The sequence below is a fragment of the Pagrus pagrus genome (assembly GCF_965226575.1).
Source record: "Pagrus pagrus genome assembly, chromosome: 10".
Lineage (NCBI taxonomy): Eukaryota > Metazoa > Chordata > Actinopteri > Spariformes > Sparidae > Pagrus > Pagrus pagrus.
The window spans coordinates 12,986,767-13,009,742 of NC_140194.1; the positions used below are offsets into that span (position 1 = coordinate 12,986,767).

Consider the following 22,976-nt stretch of genomic DNA (forward strand, 5'->3'; position numbering starts at 1 on the left):
TTTATAAACTCTTGAATCAGTGACTGAGTTTTATTTGGTAGAAGAATGTTGATCATCTTTAAAACCAGTGGAGGAAGCGCAGCATCTCTTCAAACTGGACTCTAACTTGTCAGGAGCGGGGAGGACCAAGAGACGCAAGTATTATTTCTTTGATAATTTGCTAATGAAACATTTTAAAAAGCTTTAAATAGTAAAGTGAGACTCTTAAAGACTCCGCTTTAATGTTTTGAAGATGAAAAATTATTTTGAAATTCACTGTACTAATAATATCTTATGTTATGAGTATGATAATAATTTTGTATTAACATCACAAAATAAGGGAATAATCTGTCACCTACACTTGAGCTCACCATCGTGAGATATCAGATGTCCACCATGTTGCAAACAGTTCATCATAAAGCTTCACGTGGGTGTATTTTGTCTGTATTGTCCCGTAGCTGAGTTACCTCCCAGCCCTGAAGGACGAGAGCATTACGAGGGATGAAAATGAAGGCTGCCCCCTGAATAAAGTTCTTCCCTTTCGTTTTAACAAACAGATGAGTTTGATTTGTCTGTTGGTTGAAGGAGGCAGGAGCTTTATGATCACAGGTTAAAAGCCTGCTCAGGAGCGTCTGAGTTATGAACACGATGATGCTGCTGGAGATACTCACCATCGGCCCCACGGTGGCTGATGCAGCGTCTGATGTCAGCACCGTCCTGCTTCTTCTTCTTCTGCTGCTGCTGCTGCTGCTCATCACCACCTGGAGCCGAACACACCGGTCACATATACCAGGTCTTCAGCTTCTGTTCTGTCATGTACAGTATCTTGTATAGTTAGATCCACATGTACAAGTGACTTTAGGTGTAAAGCAGAGAGAAATATAAAAAAAACATGAGAAATTACTGTTTTAAAGAGTTTCTTTCTAAGTGTTTTGTACTGTAAATAGTGATAGATCATTTAGAGACAAAGTATTTTTTTCTGCATCACATTACAATTACTATGCAATTGTGAGTTACTTATACTTTACTTGACAATTGACATTTTCTGCTACTTTAACTTGTGTCACTTGTCACTTTTACTTCTTTACATTTAATTAAAAACTTGACTTTCTACCTGCTTGAGGATTGAGTTCAATGATACAAAATATATTCAAAACATAAATAATGATGTTATAAGTTAAAACTTTATTTATCCCTTGGTGGAAATTAAGAAACTAGCCGACCGATAAACTATATATCTAACCACCTTTACTTCAACATTAAAGTGATGAACATATTAATTAATCAATAATCATAATCCATGTATTATGAAACGGGCCATTCTGAACAATTTTTAGTAAAAAAAAATGTTTTGTGCAAAAGAAAAAAAGAATTACTTTAACTTTTACTTGTAAGAGAGTATTTCTTCCCTTTGGTATTGCTACTTTTACTTAAGTACAAGAGCTGAGTCCTTCTTCCATTATTATCCATCTATTATGTCTTTGATCATTACCTGTTTCTTTCCACCAGGTCCTTCCTTCATGTCAGGACTCGGCCCGATCCTCTCTTACAGCAGATTCATCTGGACTGGGATAGGAACTGCGAGCAACTACTACAACAACAAATACGGCAGCATCGTGAGGGTCTGGATTAATGGCGAGGAGACCATCATTCTGAGCGGGCAAGTCTTTTAAGATCTTTCAGATCACAGTTTATCCCATGAATCCGTAATAAGTAAAAGCCTGGCTCTGTCTGCAGGTCCTCAGCAGTGTATCATGTCCTGCGGAGCGCCCACTATACAGCCAGATTTGGGAGCAAAGCAGGGCTGGAGTGCGTTGGGATGGAAAGGAGGGGGATCATTTTCAACAGTGACATTGAACTGTGGAAAAAAGTGAGAACGTATTTTTCTAAAGGTGAGCAATTAACTTACACTGACTGGTGCCTTGTTTCCCCTCTCTTTCTGCACAATGTCTCTACTCTGACAAGCCAACAAAAACAAGTCCAACCCCTGCTTTAACACTGCGTCACCGTATGAGAGTTACTGTACAGTTTAATGGTTGTTTCACAGCTCTGTCAGGCCCCGGTCTCCAGAGGACAGTGGGAATCTGTGTGAGCTCCACAGCCAAACACCTGGACCGTCTGCAGGAGATGACCAACCCCTCTGGACATGTGGACTCTCTCAATCTGCTGAGAGCCATAGTGGTCGACATCTCCAACAGGCTTTTCCTCAGGGTGCCGCTCAACGGTCAGCTGCATTTTCACTGTTGATATTTCCAGTTCCAATATTCCAGACGCCTGCAGCTCCTGACTCTGTTTTTGTTCCTCGTAACTCAGAGAAGGACTTGCTCGTTAAAATCCACAGCTACTTTGAGACCTGGCAGACAGTTTTAATAAAACCTGACATATTCTTTAAGATTGGATGGCTGTACAACAAGCATAAGAGAGCAGCGTAAGATCCTCACACATCAGAGTAATTCAACATTTGTCTTGTGATTTCCTCAACTTAATGTTTATTGTTGCTTTTTGCGCCTACAGCCAGGAGCTGCAAGACGTGATGGAGGGCCTTCTTGACATTAAAAGAAAGATGATAAATGAGTCTGAGAAGTTGGAGGATGATCTTGACTTTGCAACAGAGCTTATCTTCGCTCAGGTTTGTCCTAATCTAAACTACTTATGTCACAGAGTTGATGTCATGTGTTTGCTGCAAACTCACATTCTGTTTCTTAACAGAGCCACGGCGAGCTTTCAGCAGACAACGTCAGGCAGTGTGTGCTGGAGATGGTGATCGCAGCCCCTGACACACTTTCCATCAGCCTCTTCTTCATGCTGATGCTGCTGAAACAAAACCCAGATGTAGAGCTGAGGCTAGTGGAGGAGATGAACACGGTCTTGAGTAAGTACATTTTTGCAATAATAATCTCACTTTTGCTCCGTAACACATAAAACTATTTCAACAATCCACAAATGCTGCATTTTCTTTACCAGGTGAAAAAGGGGCTGAAAACATCGATTATCAAAGCCTGGGGGTGCTGGAGAGTTTCATCAATGAGTCCATGAGGTTTCATCCTGTGGTTGATTTCACGATGCGGAAAGCTCTCAAGGATGACATCATCGAAGGCACTGAAATTAGAAAAGGAACCAACATCATTCTCAACATTGGCCTCATGCATAAGACAGAAGAATTCTTCCCAAAACCCAAAGAGTTCAGCCTGATGAACTTTGAGAAAACAGTAAGTTGTGGCTAATGGCTAATAATATGTGGCTCCAGAAACACAAACCAACAGCTGAGTCTTTACCTCCTCTGTCTGCCAGGTGCCCAGTCGTTTCTTCCAGCCCTTCGGCTGCGGGCCTCGTTCCTGCGTGGGCAAACACATCGCCGCGGTGATGATGAAGGCCATCCTGGTCACTCTGTTGTCTCGTTACACTGTGTGTCCTCGCCAAGGCTGCACCCTCAACAGCATCAGGCAGACCAACAACCTGTCGCAGCAGCCCGTGGAGGACGAGCACAGCCTGGCCATGCGCTTTATCCCTCGAACGACACAAAGTCCACACAGTCAGCACTGAGACACAGAGGTGACATCCTGGTGGAAACCACCAAGTATAAATATGTTGAAGCATATAGCAATAAAGGGAAGGGGCCAACCAAACTGCTAATATTCTCTGATAGAGATTATACAAATGTGAAAAAAAACAAACTCTTTTATTCTGGATTTTCATTGTTTTATATTTGTTAGGTTTTGTTTTTTTTCAAAGATCAAGTAAACACTAAATTTGAGATGTTACAGCGGATGTTTTGCCAACTTTGACAACATTTACCGACTATGGTTTAGGGTTTAAAGGGACAGTTCATCCCAAAATCTAAAATACATATTTTTTCTCTGACCTGTAGTGCTATTTATCCATCTAGATTTCTGGAAAGAGACATCACAGTTGAACTTTTTTACTTTTTTTTTGTGGCACTTTTAGCACCACAAGCTGAGCATCATCTAGTTCTATTATATTCTAGATAAGCAGACATCTCTACAGCCTTTATCTCAAGATCACAATCTAGATGGATAAATAGAACTACAGGTAAAAAGGATAAATATGTAGTCTTGATTTTGGGGTGAACTGTTCCTTTAAGTTGACACAGAGCAGATGGCAGCTTGATTTTCTGTCCATGGAAGAGGACCTGCTCTTAACAAAAACACGAGATTGTTAGTTTCAGGTGATTATAAACTAATGAAAACAATATATATTTTCAGTACATACTGGAAAAGTAATATATTAGTTTTGTATACATTAGTATGAGGTAAAACTCATTAGCCTTACCATCTCATATTGTTTTCTCATGTTAAATCTGTATTTCAAAAAGGTTTTTGATCAGAAGTTGAGAATACTTCATTTTAGGGTCTCAGTGAATAGAAATGCACAACTCAAACATCACTAATGTTGTTTTCTATGTAGTTAATATCACACAAGAGAAAAAAAACAGCAGAGAGTCTTTCTTTACTGAGCTAATGTGCTTTAAGTCGTTCAACACCACAACATCTGTTTCATGAATAATCATCGAGTCAAAACCCAGTGAATTTACACGTGTTGAATTTATTCATAAGTTAGCAGAATGTAGTGACAGGCACTCTAAGAAACAATGATTTTCTCTGTACCACAGGCACAAATCAAACACGCCACCTTGGCATTAGAACATAAGGCGTTGGGTTAAAGTTGAGATTTGGACACATTGTTAGCTTCATGCTGTGCTTCAAATCAGAACACAGGCAAAAAAAAAAAAAAGAGCAAAAGTAAACTTTTCCCTCAGGCTGAATTAAATAAAACAGGCTGAGCCAAATCAAACCTGAAACAGCACAATCAAACAGTACATGAAGCACGAGGATTTCTTTTTTCTTTCAGAGAAATGAATATAAAATATTTTCTGTAAGAATATAAATCCAATAAATATGTTTTTAATACTGCATTGATACAAAAATATAATAATCAAAGACCACTAAAATCCACCAATCACCCAAACTGATGGACCAGACACATGAGTGCATAGATAATCAATCACACAGAAAGAAGGAAGCATCTGCAAGACATGAAAACTGAAATGCTTCTCCATCATGATGACAAATGAGCAACATGGACAGCGCAGAGTGAGATCCTCATTAATACATTAACACAAAATACTTTCATCATACAGTAGATGTAAGAAATACATGTAACTGCTGCAGTCAGAGGTTAATGTCAGCATAATCCAAACAGGATGTAAACTTCTTTTTACTTCAGCAGTGAAGACGAGCAGGTTTCTTGAAAAGCAGCTTTCCCCCGAATATTACTTGAAGAGTTTAGTGAACTTTAAATTCTCCTATAATGGTTTGTCCGAGTTCATACCAGCAATAATGAACAATTAATTTGGTACATTCTTTTCATTTCAATCAGTATTGCTTCAGTCAGAATTGATGAGCTTGAAAATAATTGAAAAAAGTAGTTTATAACAGAAATGAGATGCTTCAAGATGCAAAGTGAAGATTAACATTTATGTTTTTTTCTGACTAAAATCCAAATGAGTTTCACTGTTATGATTGTTCTAAGTAGGGCTGCACAATGTATAGTTTCAGCATCGACATCACAATGTGCACATGCTCAATAGTCACAGCGCAGGATGTCGAGTGAAAGGCAAACTAACTTCTTTGCTGCTTGATACAAAAGGAAAACTTGCACAGTTCTCAATTTCCATGATTAATCTACAGTAGAAGTCTGTCTGATAGTACTCATTACTAAAGGTAAAGTTTAATGTCTGCATCTTGCACGGTTGTGACGTGACGGCACTGACAAAAACTTGTCCACAGACAGACAAATAAACACCTTGCAAAGTACTTAAAAAAACTGCTTCTGTTGCGGTTGCCAGTACAAAAGGTGTCTCCAGGACCCCCTTTTTGCCATGATGAAACACGCAGACTCCCAAGGTGAAAACATTACCAGCCGATACTGTCGCAGCGAGTAAATACCACAAAGTCAGTTTTCCCAGTATCATGCAGCCCTAGTTCTAACCTAGAAAATGAAGTTGATTTCATAAAATGATGCAGAACTGGTCGCACAAAAAATAACTGGAGAGATTCATGAGTCTCCCCTTATACTGAGAATATCATACGTAGTATTAATTTCACTCTCAATCAAGTTTTCAAGTCCTCACGGAGCCCTGTCATCATTTTAAGACACAAGTGTTTTTCTGAAACATCACACAGAATGCTACAACATAATCTCTCGGCCCCGAGCTTCTTTCCAGCCATGACTTTCAAACAATTGTGACCCTAAGAATGAGTCCACCAATTCAATAGTTCAAAACAAATGATTCATGGAGAAAAGAAATCCTACTGTTTATCGTATAGCGGAAGAGAGAGAAAAATGGTAAACCACTCTAATATAAAGATGAGAAAGCACAACATCAGATGCTCGGCACTGTCTCCTGTCCTGTTCTGCACTACTGCTCTGTGTACCTTCCGTGGGTAAGGTGGTGGGGTTGCTCAGTGGTGTCTGTGGAGGCATTGCAGTCGGGGCTCAGTGCTCCTGTAAAGCTCTCTGACAGTGGTAGATCAGGCAGTCGGGCAGGTCAGGGACTGGAGAGCGCAGCCACACCGCCAGTGTTCCCGCATGCACACGACAGTGCATCAGACATGGCTGATCCTGGAGGAGCCGGCAAGCTACAATCCCTTCCATACCTGTAGGGAAAAATAAAGAAGGTTACTCACTAATAAAGTAAAACACATGACAAGTGTAGGGTGTCAACATATTGTTCAAATACTGAAACACCACTGCACTTTCACATATGTATGCATGTCTGTTTTTAAAATGCATACAGTCTATTATGCTGGGAGAGGCCTTCCAAACAAAACTAATGACTTAACAGTCAGTGAGTGTGTGGGCCTTGAGTTGAGACTGTGACTGTGTACACTTACACATTTGTAAAGATGTTAAAAGACTAACCAGGGGCTGCATATCTGCTTTAGTTTGATGCTCTATATTCCATACATAAGTTGCATTGCTTCTCCATTATACATAAACAATAAACAAGGTAATAAAAAATGTGTGTAATATTCTCTATTAAATAAACAGATAAAATGCGTAATTTATATGCATTTTAGATGAAGCAGAAGTGCACTTGGAAATAACACCATGAAAAAAGACAATTAAATTATGTGTAAGCTAGCGTGTGATGCTACCTGGAAGTTATTGTAAACAAACATTGTTCTATTGTGTGTGTGTGTATGTGTGTATGTGTATGTGTATGTGTAAGTATATGACATGACACATTGGATGAATGTATTCATGTATAAATAACTATTCGTCAACCATGTATTTCTTGTATTTGTATATTTTTCTCGTGGAACAGAAGCATTTCCCTTCCTTGACATTTTAGTCTAGCAATCAAATGTCCCTTCACCTATGATTTCCACGACATGAAGCTGAAGTTTCTTCTTCAGCACGTTCAGAGTGGCTGTGAGAGATTCCTGCCCATCACTTATCAGCGTCAGGTTCTGCTTTGTATCGTTAGAGAAGTCCAGCCACATTTTCCCGTACTCCTCTGTGGACACAGTCAGTGGTCTAAAAGAAACATGTGAAATTACAGTCAGCAACTATCGTCCCTGCACAGATATACCTGGGGTAAAAGGAAGAAGATATTTCACCTGATGAAGCTGGTTAGAGGCAGTTTGTACGAGAACTGCACTGACTGATGCGTCCCAACAGGCAACTGGTACGAAACCATCCCAACCACTTCAACGTGGACTGAAGGCCTCTTCACTGTCAGAGAATACTGACACACTGCAACACTGAGGCTTCTCACCTCCTGCACGGCACTGTCACACACACAGGACACCTGAAACGAACATTACAAGAAAACACCTTTTAATATGAGTGATTTGAGAGTAAAAGATGCCATGAATAAGTTTCTGCTCAATAATTACTGTACCTCAAGTTCATCAGAATCAACTTCAAGTAGTATCTGTTGAATGTCAGAGGAAGAGGAGTTGTACATGAAAATAACTAGCGCTAAATACTCCTCTTTCTGCACCTGACAGACTGAGAGATCCAGGCTTTGGTCGGAGCACAGAGGAGTGATTTCAGAGTGGGACAGTCCAGAAAGCTCTGGAGGAAGATGAGAACTGAAACACAAGTCTTTAGGCCTGTCCAGGTCTTTGTGTGGAGTTGAATCAGCAGCTACAGCAACACCATTATCCCTAACAAGAGAGGGGCTACTTCCCTTCACGTCACTATCAGTTAACTGTACATCACAGGTGCCGTTTGCAGTAGTGAGGCCCTGAGAGAGCTGGGATGTCAGTGAGGGTGAAGAAACGGCCAACTCTGAGGTGTCAAGGAGGTTGTCACACAGCAAGTTATCAACTGTGCTCGTAGAAGAGACGAGGGAGTTGGAGATTCGCTCGCTGGCATCCGAGGACGAGCTCGGGCTTTTGGCTTTTCTCCTGAATCTCTGGGGTGTCGGCTCTGATTTTCCCATCTGTTTGAAGGAAAAGACGCACAGATGCATTTGTAGTAAGGCATAATGAATCACTGTTAGAAGGTGGAACAATAAACATTGCAAAGGGCTGCAATATCACCATCATTCATCAATTATTTTGATTACTGATTTAATGTTTTAGTCATTTTCAAACCAAGATGAGAAACATTTAGTGTCCAGCATCTAAATTGTGAGAATTTGCTGCTTTTCTTCATCTAACATGTAAATAAATATCTTTGGCATTTGGGCTTCTGACCAGGTATAACAAGCAGTAAAGCTGCAAGTAAAAAAAAAATCATTTTCAATCAATCTGGGATTATTCTCTTGTGTAGTCGATGATGAAAAAGGTCAATCAGCCCAAGATGTCATCGTCAAATGTCTTGTTTTGTCCACAAACCAAAGATATTCAGTTTACGTTCATAGACGAGGAAAGAAACCAGAAAATATTCACATTTAAGAAGCTGGAAGAGAATATTGACTTTTTTTTTGTAAAAAAAATTACTGCAAATGATTAATCTATTGTCAAAATAAATTGAGAATAACTTATAATAATAACTAATAGTTGACAACCTATCGATTAATCGAGCAGCTCTTATTTGGAGATGTCACCTCTGGCTCTGTCTTCAAAGACTTTTCATAATTCTCTGACATTTTATAGACCAGGCAGATTGACAGATTAATCAATAATGAAAATAGTTGTTACTGGCAGCCTTAGTGCTCCTTTATTCAAAAAAAAAAACACTCAGGACTATCAAATTCATATAACATGTCTGCAGCTGCTTCACAGTGGATGACTTCAGCTGCCAGAAGAAGGTGCTGAAAGCTTTATTTAATCTCATATTGGAATTATAACATCGGAAACAATTGTCACACCCTGCTCCTCTACTTCATGTCGCGCAGCTGTACCTCAAACAGAAATGCTCACCAGTGACACAGAGCTGTGGGAACTCAGGCCGACGAACAGTGAAGAGGCCAGCTGCTGTTTCTCTTGTTCAGGCTCAGGGGTCGGTATTGGAACGGGTGTCTGGCTGTGTGAGCGCTCAGCCTCTCCCTGCTGGCTGGGTGACCGCAGTGGACTGGGAACCTCTACCTGAGCTGCTGCCTCCTCGAGAGATTCCCTCTGCACCAGATAGCCCTCCTTCCCCCACACCCTCTTCACACCATCCAGCTTCAGAGTTGTAGAGCTGAAACAAAAATTTAAAAAATGAGTTCTAAAAACATGCATTTGTGTTTAAAGTGTTTTAATTCAGGCAGCATTCACCATGTGTCTACATACCCTCCTTTAAGTGAGAGATCAGTGCTATCGCCTGACAGCCCAGAGCTGATGGACAACAGTGTAGGAGACTGTCTGTCTGCAATGCTGCAGGAGGACATGCTGATAGGCAGGGACAGGCCGTATGGCTCCAGGCTCAACGCTGCAGCACACATCACAGTCAAGAACAAACCAATACAAGGCAGTGCTGCCAAACCGTTTGAGAACTTTAATGGATTAATGGATCCTACCTTTTCCCTGAGCTAGTTCCTCCTGCCTTTGATGAGGAGGCTTGTATGGAGCAGCGCCAGCAGCCAACGCCTCTGACACAAATCCATCAAGAAATGACAGAGAGGAATCCACCTAAAACCAACAACAACTGCAAGTTTGAACTTCTCCCTTAACGGTGGTGAGAAGATGGATTGAAGATTGGCAAAAGTTCTACAGGACTTGCAAACTTAAGATGTTTAAGGTGAGTGCTTGCAAATATATCTCAGGCATGCTCACAATTATTTTTTTATGCTGCAATCTCGAGATCACGTGAATTATTTCTCTATCTCTCATTTCTCTAACAAAGCTTGTTTTTTGTGATAAAGGGTTAATATATCCTTAAAAAAGTAAACTTGTGATCTTGAGATAATGGCATTAAAACAGTAAGTGCAAGCACAGCCATTCTTGGCTTTAGCACTTGTATTCGTTTAGGATATTACTCTTGTTCTCTCTGACTGAAACTGTGTCTGTTACTGAATGGACTTCTGTGGTAAACCCAACCCAACAGACTAATCGAGACATGTTAAAACAGTTGCTTTCACTACAAACAAATTTATGATCCCCATTATTTTGATGATTACTGTCTTTGATCTAACCAACTGTGTGTCACCGAGGACAAGTGTCTGCAGGTTTTGTTTCCAAACATCAGATAATGTGAGAGAGGAGAAACCACAAAGTGACATCATCTGCTGTGGTTCCAAGAGCTAAATCTGTTTCCGTTTTATTGTTTTTGGCATCTTAAACCAAATTCTGACCGCAAAGTCAAACTAAAAGTTCCCATGTTTTCAATACACCACTGCAGCATTACAATGACTTAATACCGTTCACTTAAACATCGTTACTGTAACTGTGCAGCCCTGAATGGTTGTATGTTACCTCCAGGGGTTCCAGGCCGGCGTCTCGAGGTAGCACCCTGGTTCGTAGCTCAGGATTTTGGCTGAGGTACTGCAGCTCATGAGCCCTCTGCCTCAGCACTGTGTCCAAGGAGCTGCTGTATGTTTCAGAAACCTCCTGAGCCACAGAAACACCTGCCTCACCATCACAGAGCTTGGTCATCGCCATGAGGATCCAGCTCTTTGTTTCACTGCTGGTGTTCTTCATGTCCAACAGTTTGGCCAGCAGCCTCAGGACTGCGGTTGGTTGAAGTTCCTCCTTCAAATAGGAGTATTCACCAAGGACCTGTACATGGCAGCAACGGGGCAAAACATCAGTTCAATAATACAGAGAATGTCGCTGCATAGTATGTTGCCTATTATGAAGGAAGATACATTTCAAAGGTGAGGTAGAGGAGTACGGAGATGAAATATCTTTATCTGTCAAAGATTTAGAAAATATAATTTCATGTTAGCACCTCATTTCGTTTCAACAACTGTGAACTTTGTGTGTTAAATTAACTCATGTGTCTCCATCTTGGATATTTAGGCCGCCACATTTATATCAAATTGACATCAGGAGATGCACCAGCATGACTGCTTTTGTTGTCTGAATTACAAACTATGATTTGAATGACGTACCTGAAGAAATCAGGCCAACTTAGTCTTCATGATCTTGTAAACTGATATTGTCAGTTTGACAGGAGATGGGGAAGGGAGAGAGGGAATTAAATGCAGCTAAGGGCCACTGCTGAGGACGCTCTACCAGATGTGCTCCGAGGGCGCCCCCTTCCTAATGTCCATTGTAATGCATTTGTATTTTCATCTCCTCTTATACTTACTGTTGTTTTTAATGCTTGCTTATTGTAAAGTAAATGGTAATGCATGCTTTAAACCAAACTTTGTGTTCCCTTTTCTTCTTCTGCTTCGTGTCCATGCAATTACAGAAGAATTATACAAATAATGTTCATTGTTTTAACAGCACTCACCCAGCTGATGACTTGGAGGAAGCGCTGTGGCAGTTTATCAGGCTCTCCTTGCAGCAGAGAAACATATGAATCCACAGCAAACAGCCTCAACTTCCTGTCTTCCTCCACGCTGTCAAACCCTGAGCCATTAATGAGAAATTAGCCAATCAATCAAAATAAATTAGAGAATAAATAGAGAATAAATTGAGTGTGTGGTTATCTCACCCTCAGACAGCAGTTTAAGGAAACTGTTTGGGATGTCAGGCTGCATCATGTCTCCACCCACTGAAAACACCGTGTTCATGGTCTCAATGAACCACTCATTGTCTGGGGCATATGTATGAAGGTTTATAGGAAAAAAAACAAAACAGTGTTTGGATTTCTGGTTTTAAAATTCAGAAATAATTTAAAGGTCCAGTCTGTGGATTTAAGGGGGTTTACCCGCAGAAACTGAATATTATATGCTACACACTGGTCTCTTAAATGACATGTTTAGTTCAGCTTCACCAGTAGCTTCAGTGTGGAGAATGTGAGAGGCTCAGCTTCAGCTCACCAGGCTTAAACACAGTTACAGATGATAAGTTATCATTTAGGCCTTGACCCACTAGTATAAGTCATGAGACTTACACTGGTGACTAATGACGTGAGTCATAGATGTCTTAATGTTCCACTGATAAAAATAGTGTCCCAGAACACGCTTTCTCACGGGTTTCGCTGACTTTGTCCTTAATCAAATATGTGTTCATTGGAGAAAAGTTAAGTTAATTCAACTTCAAAGACAGCAGAGTTTGTCAATCTTTTATTTGTTAGAATAACCAATGGTCTTGTTCTCTAAGACTGCCAGCTTCCAATCTTATAAAACAAAATGTATCTTGGTTTTTGAGGGCTTGATAATTGCCAGTCTGGTCTGTGTGTTTAAGTCCAGTGAAAAGCTTAAGCAAAGAGGGACAGTAGGTTTCAAGAAATGTACTAAGATGCCAACATTTTAAAGTTATACTGTACACTATAATTAATCATCAGTCATTGTCATAAGAACTGCGTTGAAAGACATTCAGAATGATATACGAGATGAGGCGAAGTGTGATTTGCTTCTCAGAACAGTGAAGCAACTCCAGTAAGCACTCAGTTTGTGACTATGTTCCTGGTATACATTTAACATAGAGGGCTGTCTCCTGTTTGGAGTATGATCAACAAACTCGGAAGGATATTTTTCTGCCAGTTCTGCCACCTTCCCCACCAGGTCAATGGTAGTGTAGTCGTCTTCACTGATGCGCAGAAAATCCAGCATCTTCTCAACAATGACTGTGACATTCTGGGCATTAGTGATGCGAAAGAGCAACTCCAGTGTCTACAAGAAAACAGAATAAAAAGCTCCATAATGCTGAAAAAACACATTTCAGAATCCAGCCTACACCAGAGTCGGCCTCACCTCACGCTTGATGATGAGGTCTGGATGATCGAGACATTCTATGATGGTCATCTGATGCTGCAGGGCCAGTTTAGGATCCTGCTGGACCACGTAGGTGAGGGCTTTCAAGCCTACAGTGACACCATATTGATCAGTTTATCACAGTGAATATCTAAAATCTTGATGCTCAGTGGAAAAAATGATTTAAATCAAAGGTTTCTTTTATCTTACCAAGATATTTGAGATTAATCTTTGGCGAGAGAACAAAGTTGCCGATGCACTTTGCAGCTTTTTCCAAAAGATCAGACTTGGGATGAATTGTGTAAATACATTTTACACATTCGTATAATATTGCTGGATTAAAAAAAGAGAGAGTTCAATTACTGAAGTGCTTAAATGATTTCAAACGGGCACATTTACAAAAAAATTTAAATTTGACATACCATAGGTGATGTTATGATTCATCTCTGCTCTTCGTAAAGACTCGTCAAGGACTTCATACATGATCTCACTTGTACTGTCAAACAAAGTACAGTCTCACAACTTGCAAGGACTTGAGTACAGAACAATACCACACGACACTGGCGGACAAAATAAGCATTAATTACCTCTGGTCATTTTTCCCAAGTAAAGACAGAATTCTGAGGAGCTGAATCTGCAGCCATGGAGCAGGGACACTATGATAGTTAAAATCCATGGGCAGTTTTCCTCCCACCACTTGTTTCAGTATGGTGACAAAACTTGCCGTCAGGTCCTTATAAGCCTCTGGCTTCTCCTGTAACAAATAATAAAAAAATGTGATATGACTTGATTACACCACAGTAAGTCAAACAAAGATGATGGGCTGTATGATGTTTTGTCAATGAATGCAGTTACTGTCACAACCTGATAAGTAATTACCTGGATCATCTGTACGTAGATGTGTAGTGAAGCGGTCATGACACCAGGATCTTTGTCACACAGAGCTTTGCGAAACTTGTTGTGGATGTGTTGAACTTGATTTGGTGCGATTAAGTAGAATTTATACAGTGCCAGGACTGCTTTTCGGCGAATGATTTCTCTATAAATGAGCGAGAAAACACCGTTATAAATCCTAACATTCAAGCAGATTTTCCATTCTCTTCTATAAACATCCTTGAGTGGACATAATCAGACTAGGAAGGCAAAGAGCATTTCCTACTTTGGGTGATTAAGTTTCTCTTCAACTAGAGGAAGGATTGCAGGAATCATGTCTTTGGGGAACATTTGGCTTACGACAGTTAAAGCCATGCACACTTCAATGAGGTTTGTGCTCTGAAGATCCTGTAAAAAACATAAAATACATCAACACCCCTTCTTCAGGCACCAGATGACAAATGCTGTAAAAAAAAAACAAATGCTGTAAAAAAAAAAATGAACACCCACCTTTAATACAGTGTTTACAAGGAGAAGAAGCAGCTCATGACTTTCGTTCAGAAACAAAGACACAGCGAGATAACCTGCAAATCACGCACAAAGTTTTGTTTGTTCGAAGCAGTGCAGGAAAATGGAGTGAAGCTGTTTCATAGTTCAATAAAGTTGTTGTGATGACAAATGAAGAAAGTTTCTCAAAATAATCACATATCTAATCGTGCACCATCTGTTGGAAATGAGTATTGCAGAACCATTTGGTGAGGATGCCGAGGAATGAGTAAGCTTTTCTAAATAATTACAAAAGAACACACCAACTCTTTTCTCCAGAGCAGCGCCTTGTTGAGCCAGTTTGATGGCATGAATGTAGCTGAATGAAGCCTCATAACCGAGCATCTCACAGTAGATCGCTCTCACCATCAACTCCTTCATCTGCCTCTGAAGAAAGTAAACAAAACAATAATTTATGGCATCACTGGGTCTATTTAAATAATCTGGTTTCTTATGCAATCAGGAGAATCATACCATGGAGGTGTTGGGGGAGGACACCTGTTCTTTGATAGATGCTAGTTCCTGTTGAATAAGTTTTTCCTCCTCCTGAAAAAGGGAAACACATTCAGGGAAGATCAAACACTGAGACAGCTAAGACTGCCACTACCATGCTCTGTTTGCTGTTAATGATCATGTTGTGTTGAAAGAGCATACACACAAACTACATTTCAGGATCTAAGAGAAAAGTCCTTCCAGGTACGGCTTTCACCAATTATTTCAAGGAGAGAGTGTGTATTAGTCGTAATACCAGTATACTGTGTGTGTAACACCATATTCTGTGATATTTTCTGAGATGGTTCTCATCCCAGTGAACATCAGCTGTAGCTGATGCCATAACACATTTCTGATGCATTCACGTGTCTGTGGTATATTACAACATCAAGGACATGAGAATTGTCTTAAGAGCAGGTTTAACCTCCATGCAACGCAGTTTGTGAATGTAGATTGTAAATCTCAAATGTCTGAGGTTATCACAAGCACATAAACGCACCAACATGGATAAGTTTTCAAAATGGTCACATCTCTGATTTCACCTGTATTACCACATGATAATAACATAGTAAAAACGAGAGAGTGTCAGTAAATCAGTCAAAAACTAATCACAGTATTGTGCGGAGTACTGAGTATATAGCAAGTGGGTTAAAACATACTATAAACACACCTTCTTTTGAGTTAGCATGGGCAGCTTAGCAAGCTAACGTCAGAGCATATCATCAACAACTGACTCTTACGTCACCTGAGTTTTTAAAGACAGACTTACATGTTTGGACGTCAGCTCAGTGATCCCTCTGATGAGGTTTCCTAGTTTTGAGGTGGAGGACAGTTTTGCAGATCCAGGCTGAGAGTCTAAAGACAGGAGGCTCGGCAGAGCTGTCAGGGTCTTCTCCACAACATCGCTCATTTTGGCAGCGAGAAGCGCGGCTTGGCAGCTGAACGTTTCCTTTCAAAAGCCACTTATTAACTCATCTATCCATCCCAGTGAGAGTTCATCACACACAGTCAGTGAAAGTCGTCTGTTAAACACTTAAATAGATCACAAGAGGTGAAATGCTAGCCTGCCAGTCGGCCATTGTTTTGATTCAGCAGACTGACCGAGGCTCGTTGATGATGTCACTTCCGCCTGTGTTTGAATAACTTTATTAGAAGCCTTAATCAAAAACAGAAGCAGACAGGTCTCAACAGCTCTGTATGCTGACAGGGAAATAACTGTAAAACAACCAGAAAAGGTAAAGAACAACAATTAAAAGGCTATGATATTCAAAACTCAGTTTATTTTTTATGTTTGTAATGCTTTGATAAACAGTCCATTTTATAACTGTACACTAAACTACAATAAAATAATTACAGTAAATATGAAATTACAGCCATTGGACAACTGCATGAAAAGGAGTACATTCTGACCACTTTAAACATGTTTTTATATATTTGCATTTATATATCTAGTGGGGGACCACAGGTTCAGGGTGTCTGCAGTGACTGAATGTGTACATGGTGGCTTCCACAGCTGGAAACAAACAAAAATGAGAGGTAAACCATGTTTCAAAATCATAAAGATGGAAGGTCAACATCGTGTTTTTTAGGTTAACCCTAAATGTGCTTCTTTACGTTAGAATACTATTGGCAGGTGGGTTGCTGTTAGGGATAGAGGAGGCTTGTTGGGTGCACAGGGTGTGAAATTAAAAGTACACACATTTGCTGTCTCCATCTTCTTTTGTTGATTATATTTTATGCCAATGCTCCATCATACCTAATATTATTTTCATTCAGAAGTTGAGACTAAAATATAAACCTTACTGCTTCTCCTGCAGATGTACTTTTTTTCCTTATATCCAGTTTGCTTCCACAGACGGCATTCTTCCATATTTTTTTGTGCAAAAAAACAAATAAATAAACAAGTAATGTCCTTTATGTGGGCACATACAATACATCACTTTGTGTCACTTCTATCCTAGACTGACGCTAGTCACTACCAATGTTATTTTCTGCAATATACATTTTACATTTTTAAGTTGTAACCATAAGTACTTCTGTGCAATACTCTCTCAATCATACTGTAATACAAGCGTGCCGTTTGGTTTAATTATTCTTTGAAATATGTAAATCTACCCTGGCCATGAGACTTGAGTATATACAATGCTATTGATATGCTCTATGTACAACCAAAACTGAGTCTCTATCTCTGTGATTGTACTTTAGCAAACAGAAACATCGGTGTGTCTTCAGTAAGTCTGTCTACCATTTCATCCTCTGTGTCCTCATCCTTAAGCCCAGATCTGTAAATAAAATAAAAAAAGAAACAGCATATATTACAAGATGTCACCAGAAAGGTCACTCCAGGCTGCAAAGTTGTCAGATCTGACAAAAAATAACAGTCATCTCATACCCGAAGAGTGTGGTCCCAGGAACCTGTGCTGAAGGCCGTCCCATCAGGGGAAACGCGCAGTGTACTGACACGGTTCTCATGTCCGAACAGAATAGAGACCCGTGTTCCTTTGAGAACATCCCAAACATTTATGGTGTAGTCGTTGTAGCCTCCAAACAGTAGCCGCCCTGAAAGTTTACAAAAATCATAAATGCTTTAACAATATGCTCTAAAATAGTGTAATAAAGGTAATTAACTGCTACGTGTTTAAAGTGTTTATTTCTTACCACTGAGAGAGAAATCCACACTGGAGACCCCAAATATGATGCTGTCTTTGGAATAAATGGCCACTTCTCTGTCTGCCCTCAAGTCATACAGGCGGCACTGTAACAAAGGTCAGCGTTTGAAACTTGGTTTTCAAATTCACTTTGAATGTCAAAAATATCTAATAACTTACTGTAGCATCATCTGAGCCAGATGCAAACGCATCTCCACTGGGGTAGTATCTATTAAAAAAACGAAACAGACAGCAACTGTTAGGACTGAATTATTCGCTTACCAGTCCTGAAATTGTCTGTAAAATTATCCTGAAACACCTCTCCCAGTCTAGCCCAAAGTAAATTCAAAGCTGTTGTTGAACCATTTGGTACAGGCATGGGTGTTTTTTTTTTTTGGCTCTTTTGAAAGGTTACAGTCTGATTTTTTTCTCTGTAACTGCTTATGACATCAATGTAAAGGAGTTTGAAAAAAAAAAACACTTGTTATATATATCACATATATATCACATAACATTTATATATTATATATGTATATATAATAAGTGTTAAGTGTTCATTTTTCAGTGATTGTTAGAAAACTGGATCATCCTTCGGCTGGTGTGCAAGTGGCTCATGAGAGAGAGAAGGAAACATAGAGTGGGTATCCTGTCGATGGGCAAGAAAGATTTCAACATATCTAACTTTTAGCAACTCCCGATGTTAATATAAAAACAGACATGTGGCTGAGAATTAATCAACTTAAAGCAAGATAACACAGATATTCTCCTTGATGGTCTAATTTTTCTTTTAAAAAAAACATAGGCTGTTAGAATAATGTGAAAACCGTTAGAACACATACACATTTTTCCACATGGAAGATTTCAAATGTTATATTTTTCCCACTTAATCATGAATACAAACATATTATCTCTACATAACTGATCAGTCACTTACCGCACACTATTAATGTCTGATTCATGAGTTTCAAAGGACTGAATACACTGTCCGGAACGCATGTCCCACACATTGGCCTTCTTATCACAGCCCTGCAATAACAAAGAACAATGCAAAATAAATAATAATTCTGTGAAGTTTAATAATCATAGGTTGTAGTCATAACAAAGGAGGAGGAGGAGGAGGAGGAGGATGAGGTGTCCTCACCCCTGAAACAAACGTGTTTCCAGTCTCAGAGGGGGCCAGGTCCAGACAGAGCACGTCTGCCGCGTGTCCATGGAAACTCTGCAACAGCTGCCCACTCTCCACATCCCATAATGCACACGTCCCATCCCCGCTTGACGTCAGGATCTTTAACGCAAGCAGACGACGAGGAGGAAGATTAACGGTTGTTCTGAAGTTTAGTAAAAAAATGGGCTAGCAGCTATAAATGGATTGTCTTTGAAACATCATGTGACCAGGATGTCAAACCAGGAGCTGCTGTGAATTATTAACAAGGCTCTTTTCCTTGGAATGTGCAGAGCAGTGATTTCTGATTAATAATGAGAGAGAAACTGTGGATGAATAGAAAAGCAGTAGGAAAGCATGAAACACAAAACTACTATCTCTGTAAACATTTTACTTAGTTGCTTTTGGTGTTTTTGTGGATGTTTTATGGGTGCGTTGGATATTCTCACCTGCATGTCCGAGTTGGTGAAGCTGCAAGCAGACAGGTAGTTTGTGTGCATGGCCACTGACTTCTTCTTGGCAGCCAAGTTCTCATTCTTGTCCAGAGACAGAGGATACACAGAGCATTTGTTGTCCAGGCCCCTGTGACAGAAAACAACCCCAGTTTACCGAAAAGAGTGAAAACCATACAGATAAAACACCCCGGTTGGCTCATCATCACTGGTAGGAAGAGACTCACCCACAAGCTACAGCGCAGCCGGAGGGAGCGTAGGCGCAGGCCATCACCCAGGTGCACGGCATTGTCACAGCATGCTCCTAATAAACATCAAAAGACAAAGCTGCATGAGCTGCACCGGAACAGTGAGATGAATCAAATTCATTAGGCATAATTAGAGCAGGACGGAAGGCTTCAAGCTGTTAAGACATCAGTGGTGTTACAGTTTGTCCCAAATCAGACACTTTAAAAAGCCAAAAATAAAAAGTCTGCAGTGCTCGGAAGTTCAAACAAAATGTGATGAACACAGAAATGAAAAAAAAGAAAAATCAAGCGGCACAAACAGCCTTCTTCAAAGGCTATGAGTTGCTACTCAGCTAATTTTTAACATGCATTGTCACTGTTTTTAAAAACTTTAGCATGAAATATCCATCTGAATAAAGGCTTTATAGCCTTTTTGCCAGAAGAGTGCCTGGATTTTTTGTTTTTTGAACTTTAAAAGCCAACCAAGCTTTATATTTTTAGACATCATGTAGTCAATCTTCAAATATTTAATCAAATCTCCATAAAGGGATCAGCATCCTTTGTGTCATAGTGTACTGTACTGTAGATATCCTGTTAATGTGGAAATCCTCTATGCTTCCTCCGACCTATTATCCTCACAGATTCAATTTTCAACATGATATTGGGGAAAGTGAAAATATCGGTAATGGTTTTTCTGTCAAATGGCAACTCCTGGAAACATTTATAATATTTTACGAGCACTCTGTGCCAGTTTATGTGAGCTAATGATATTAAAAAACATTTTGGAATCTATATATACACATACATCATTTTTTCCTCATTAAAGGCTATTTTGGGGGAGTTATTCCTGATCTGAATGGAGGGTCTAAAGATTAGAGGGTGCCTTTTGCTTAGGCAAATTTATTTTGGGATATTTGTCTATATGATTAAAATTGACTTGAATTTACTTTACATTGACAATATGTGTAAAATCTTACTTCTTCTTCTTCTTCTTCTTCTTCTTGTAAATTACTTATTGCACTAACATTAACATTTTTCTGTCTCACACACATATATTCGTTGTTATTTGCATCTTTGTTAAAGTCATGACTTGGATTTAGAGTCATGTCTACATGCTGACCTCAGAGCTGCATAGGATTTCATGAGACTAATCATTTTTTAACCCAAATCAGGATATTTTGTGAACCCTAACCAAGTGTTTTTGTGTCTATACCAAAACCAGATCTGCAAACCTTCCAAGAGTTTCAAAAATATAACTGTAAAAATACATCTGACAAAATACATAAAATAAATATACATAAATAAATAAATGCCAAACACTACATACTAATTATAATTTTATCAGGCCTAATAAAATCCCTTTATTTTTAAGGGTCAAAAGCCAAAACGGTACAAAGGTTGGGAACCATTGATTTGGAATTTAGTTAAAGATGTTGAGACAAATATGTTAAAATATATATAAATATCTGTACGGCTCAGTCGGCAGGAAAACATTTTGGCAGTCATAGTTTCTGCAAATAACTGATATGTTTATATTTGTACATGTCATAGCATGCCGTACACTACATGTTTATTACCAGACTTTTGTATCGCGAGGTAAGACAGGCGAGAAGCCAATGACCACAGTTCGAGACTGCGTGTGAAACCGCCCCTGAATATTTTTGATGAGCGACCAGGCTTTTAAACATTTGGAAACGTGGCTCCACTGGATGATTTCCAGCCGTGTTTGTGATGACAAAAAACACGATATTTGTATGGCAAGTAGGGACATCTCAAGCCGTGTTTGTGGTGACAAAAACAGGTATTTTAAGCCAAAACATGATCTTTTCCAAACGCAAGCCAAGTGGATTTTGTGCCTAAACCTAACTGGAAGATAAGCAGAGCAACGTCAACAGATAAAATTTTATATTTAGCCAAAAGAAATGTAAAGTTGCAACATAAGGAAATATACATTTTTGCAGAAACTAGATTCTGGTTGATTGGGTTGGGTGCAGTCACATTTATTTGCTTTTATGGCACTCCTATGACTCCATACATAAAAGTATGCAATAGGAATGGGTTAAATGGGAAAGAGAATGGGAAATGCTAATATAGCATCACTCTTATAAACAATCTGTATACTGAAAAACAGAAGTTACCTTGTTGGTGGTGAAAGCATCCCATACAATCACTTTTCCATCCTGCAGCAAGAGATTAAAAATAAGTGCTTCATAAAAAATGCATCGAATAATAAACTGGCTCTGTAGTGAAGCATAAATTTAAAGTTAAAGCGGATTAAAAAAGTAGTGTGTGACCTGTGAGGAGCTGACGATCCTCCTCTTGTCTTTACACCAGTCCATACACAGAACTTTGTTGCCGTGTCCCTTCAGAGTTCTCCGGGTCTTCATGACAAACTGACCCAGCCCCTCGACCTTCTCTGCCACCTGATGTACTGCACACACACACACAATATTTATATATATAAATATATATATATATATATACACACAATACATTAAACGCTACACACAGGCCTCCACCCTTTGTAAATATTGCCGGCAGCACAGCAGGCCTACGCTGAATGTAGAAATATACTGAATTAATCTTACCTGTCTTGTCCTCTATTAGGTCATGTCCCATAAAATATTACAAATTGAATAAAAATAATATAATATCATTTTTACTCAAAAATCTCCACAGTCACAACACTGCTGGGACATGATTGGACAAAACCACTACATGGAAGGAATTGGTGATGGAAGCACTGGGCTGTAAAATGGGGAGGCAAACAAACAGCCTGCTTAAAGTCGCCTGTCAAATCAGAGGCTACGTCGGGACAATTATCAGCGTCCGCACATTCACATCCCTGTAGAAAAAAAAAAAAAAAAAAATCAAATCTGAACTCTGGCTCAAATATAATCGACCGAACGGAGATATTTAGCGGTGATCTTGTCCAGTCACACTGTGTGAATGCAGAGGTGAATCGAGGCCTCTCCATTTTCAGCAGCACTCACGCTCGACATCGTGCAGCTTCGCTCTTTCCTCCTCCAGCTTCGACTTCAGCGTCTCCGACTCCGTTTTGAGGTGGGCCAGAGTCTCGTTCAGCTGTACCTCCTGTGTCGCCATTTCAGGGATTAGAGGGGATCTCATATATTTTTCCTTTGTGCAGGCAGCGATCGGCAGCGAAAAGGCTTAAAGCAGAGCTAACAGCTGATGCCGCTGTCATGACGTCACGGGGAGAAGATGCTCCTCCAGTTTCCAGAGGAGGAGGAGGAGGAGGAGGAGGAGGGTCCTGCATCCTGGTGATGCTGCTGCTGCTGCTGCTGCTCCACACGGGCTGCATCCTCAGCGGCG

At 39.8% G+C, this 22,976-nt stretch overlaps 3 protein-coding genes across 3 annotated transcripts; 1 reads left to right on the top strand and 2 right to left on the bottom strand.

Moving 5' to 3' along the window:
* Positions 1-4,438, top strand: LOC311264086 (aromatase-like). Its single transcript, XM_084364651.1, has 10 exons — positions 1-138; positions 438-772; positions 1,489-1,639; positions 1,717-1,871; positions 2,027-2,203; positions 2,293-2,407; positions 2,494-2,608; positions 2,689-2,851; positions 2,944-3,188; positions 3,271-4,438. The coding sequence occupies exons 2-10, from the start codon at positions 619-621 to the stop codon at positions 3,520-3,522; spliced, it is 1,527 nt and encodes a 508-aa protein (XP_084220777.1). The 5' UTR covers positions 1-138; positions 438-618; the 3' UTR covers positions 3,523-4,438.
* An 84-nt stretch (positions 4,439-4,522) lies between these two features.
* Positions 4,523-16,250, bottom strand: ap4e1 (adaptor related protein complex 4 subunit epsilon 1). The gene is made up of 21 exons (XM_084364648.1): positions 15,924-16,250; positions 15,137-15,208; positions 14,926-15,049; positions 14,627-14,700; positions 14,403-14,524; positions 14,123-14,282; positions 13,831-13,997; positions 13,666-13,739; positions 13,454-13,576; positions 13,244-13,353; positions 13,019-13,162; positions 12,040-12,148; positions 11,836-11,954; positions 10,851-11,153; positions 9,956-10,067; positions 9,729-9,867; positions 9,378-9,636; positions 7,907-8,452; positions 7,623-7,813; positions 7,379-7,539; positions 4,523-6,656 (listed from the first exon to the last, which is right to left on the bottom strand). Exons 1-21 carry the CDS (start codon positions 16,062-16,064, stop codon positions 6,496-6,498), a joined length of 3,411 nt encoding a protein of 1,136 aa, XP_084220774.1. The 5' UTR covers positions 16,065-16,250; the 3' UTR covers positions 4,523-6,495.
* Positions 16,251-16,414: 164 nt separating this feature from the next.
* gnb5a (guanine nucleotide binding protein (G protein), beta 5a) lies at positions 16,415-22,881 on the bottom strand. Its single transcript, XM_084363757.1, has 11 exons — positions 22,637-22,881; positions 21,938-22,074; positions 21,782-21,823; positions 19,644-19,720; positions 19,414-19,546; positions 18,944-19,087; positions 18,737-18,828; positions 17,983-18,031; positions 17,813-17,909; positions 17,547-17,713; positions 16,415-17,436 (listed from the first exon to the last, which is right to left on the bottom strand). The coding sequence occupies exons 1-11, from the start codon at positions 22,770-22,772 to the stop codon at positions 17,425-17,427; spliced, it is 1,086 nt and encodes a 361-aa protein (XP_084219883.1). The 5' UTR covers positions 22,773-22,881; the 3' UTR covers positions 16,415-17,424.
* Between the last annotated feature and the right edge of the window lie 95 nt (positions 22,882-22,976).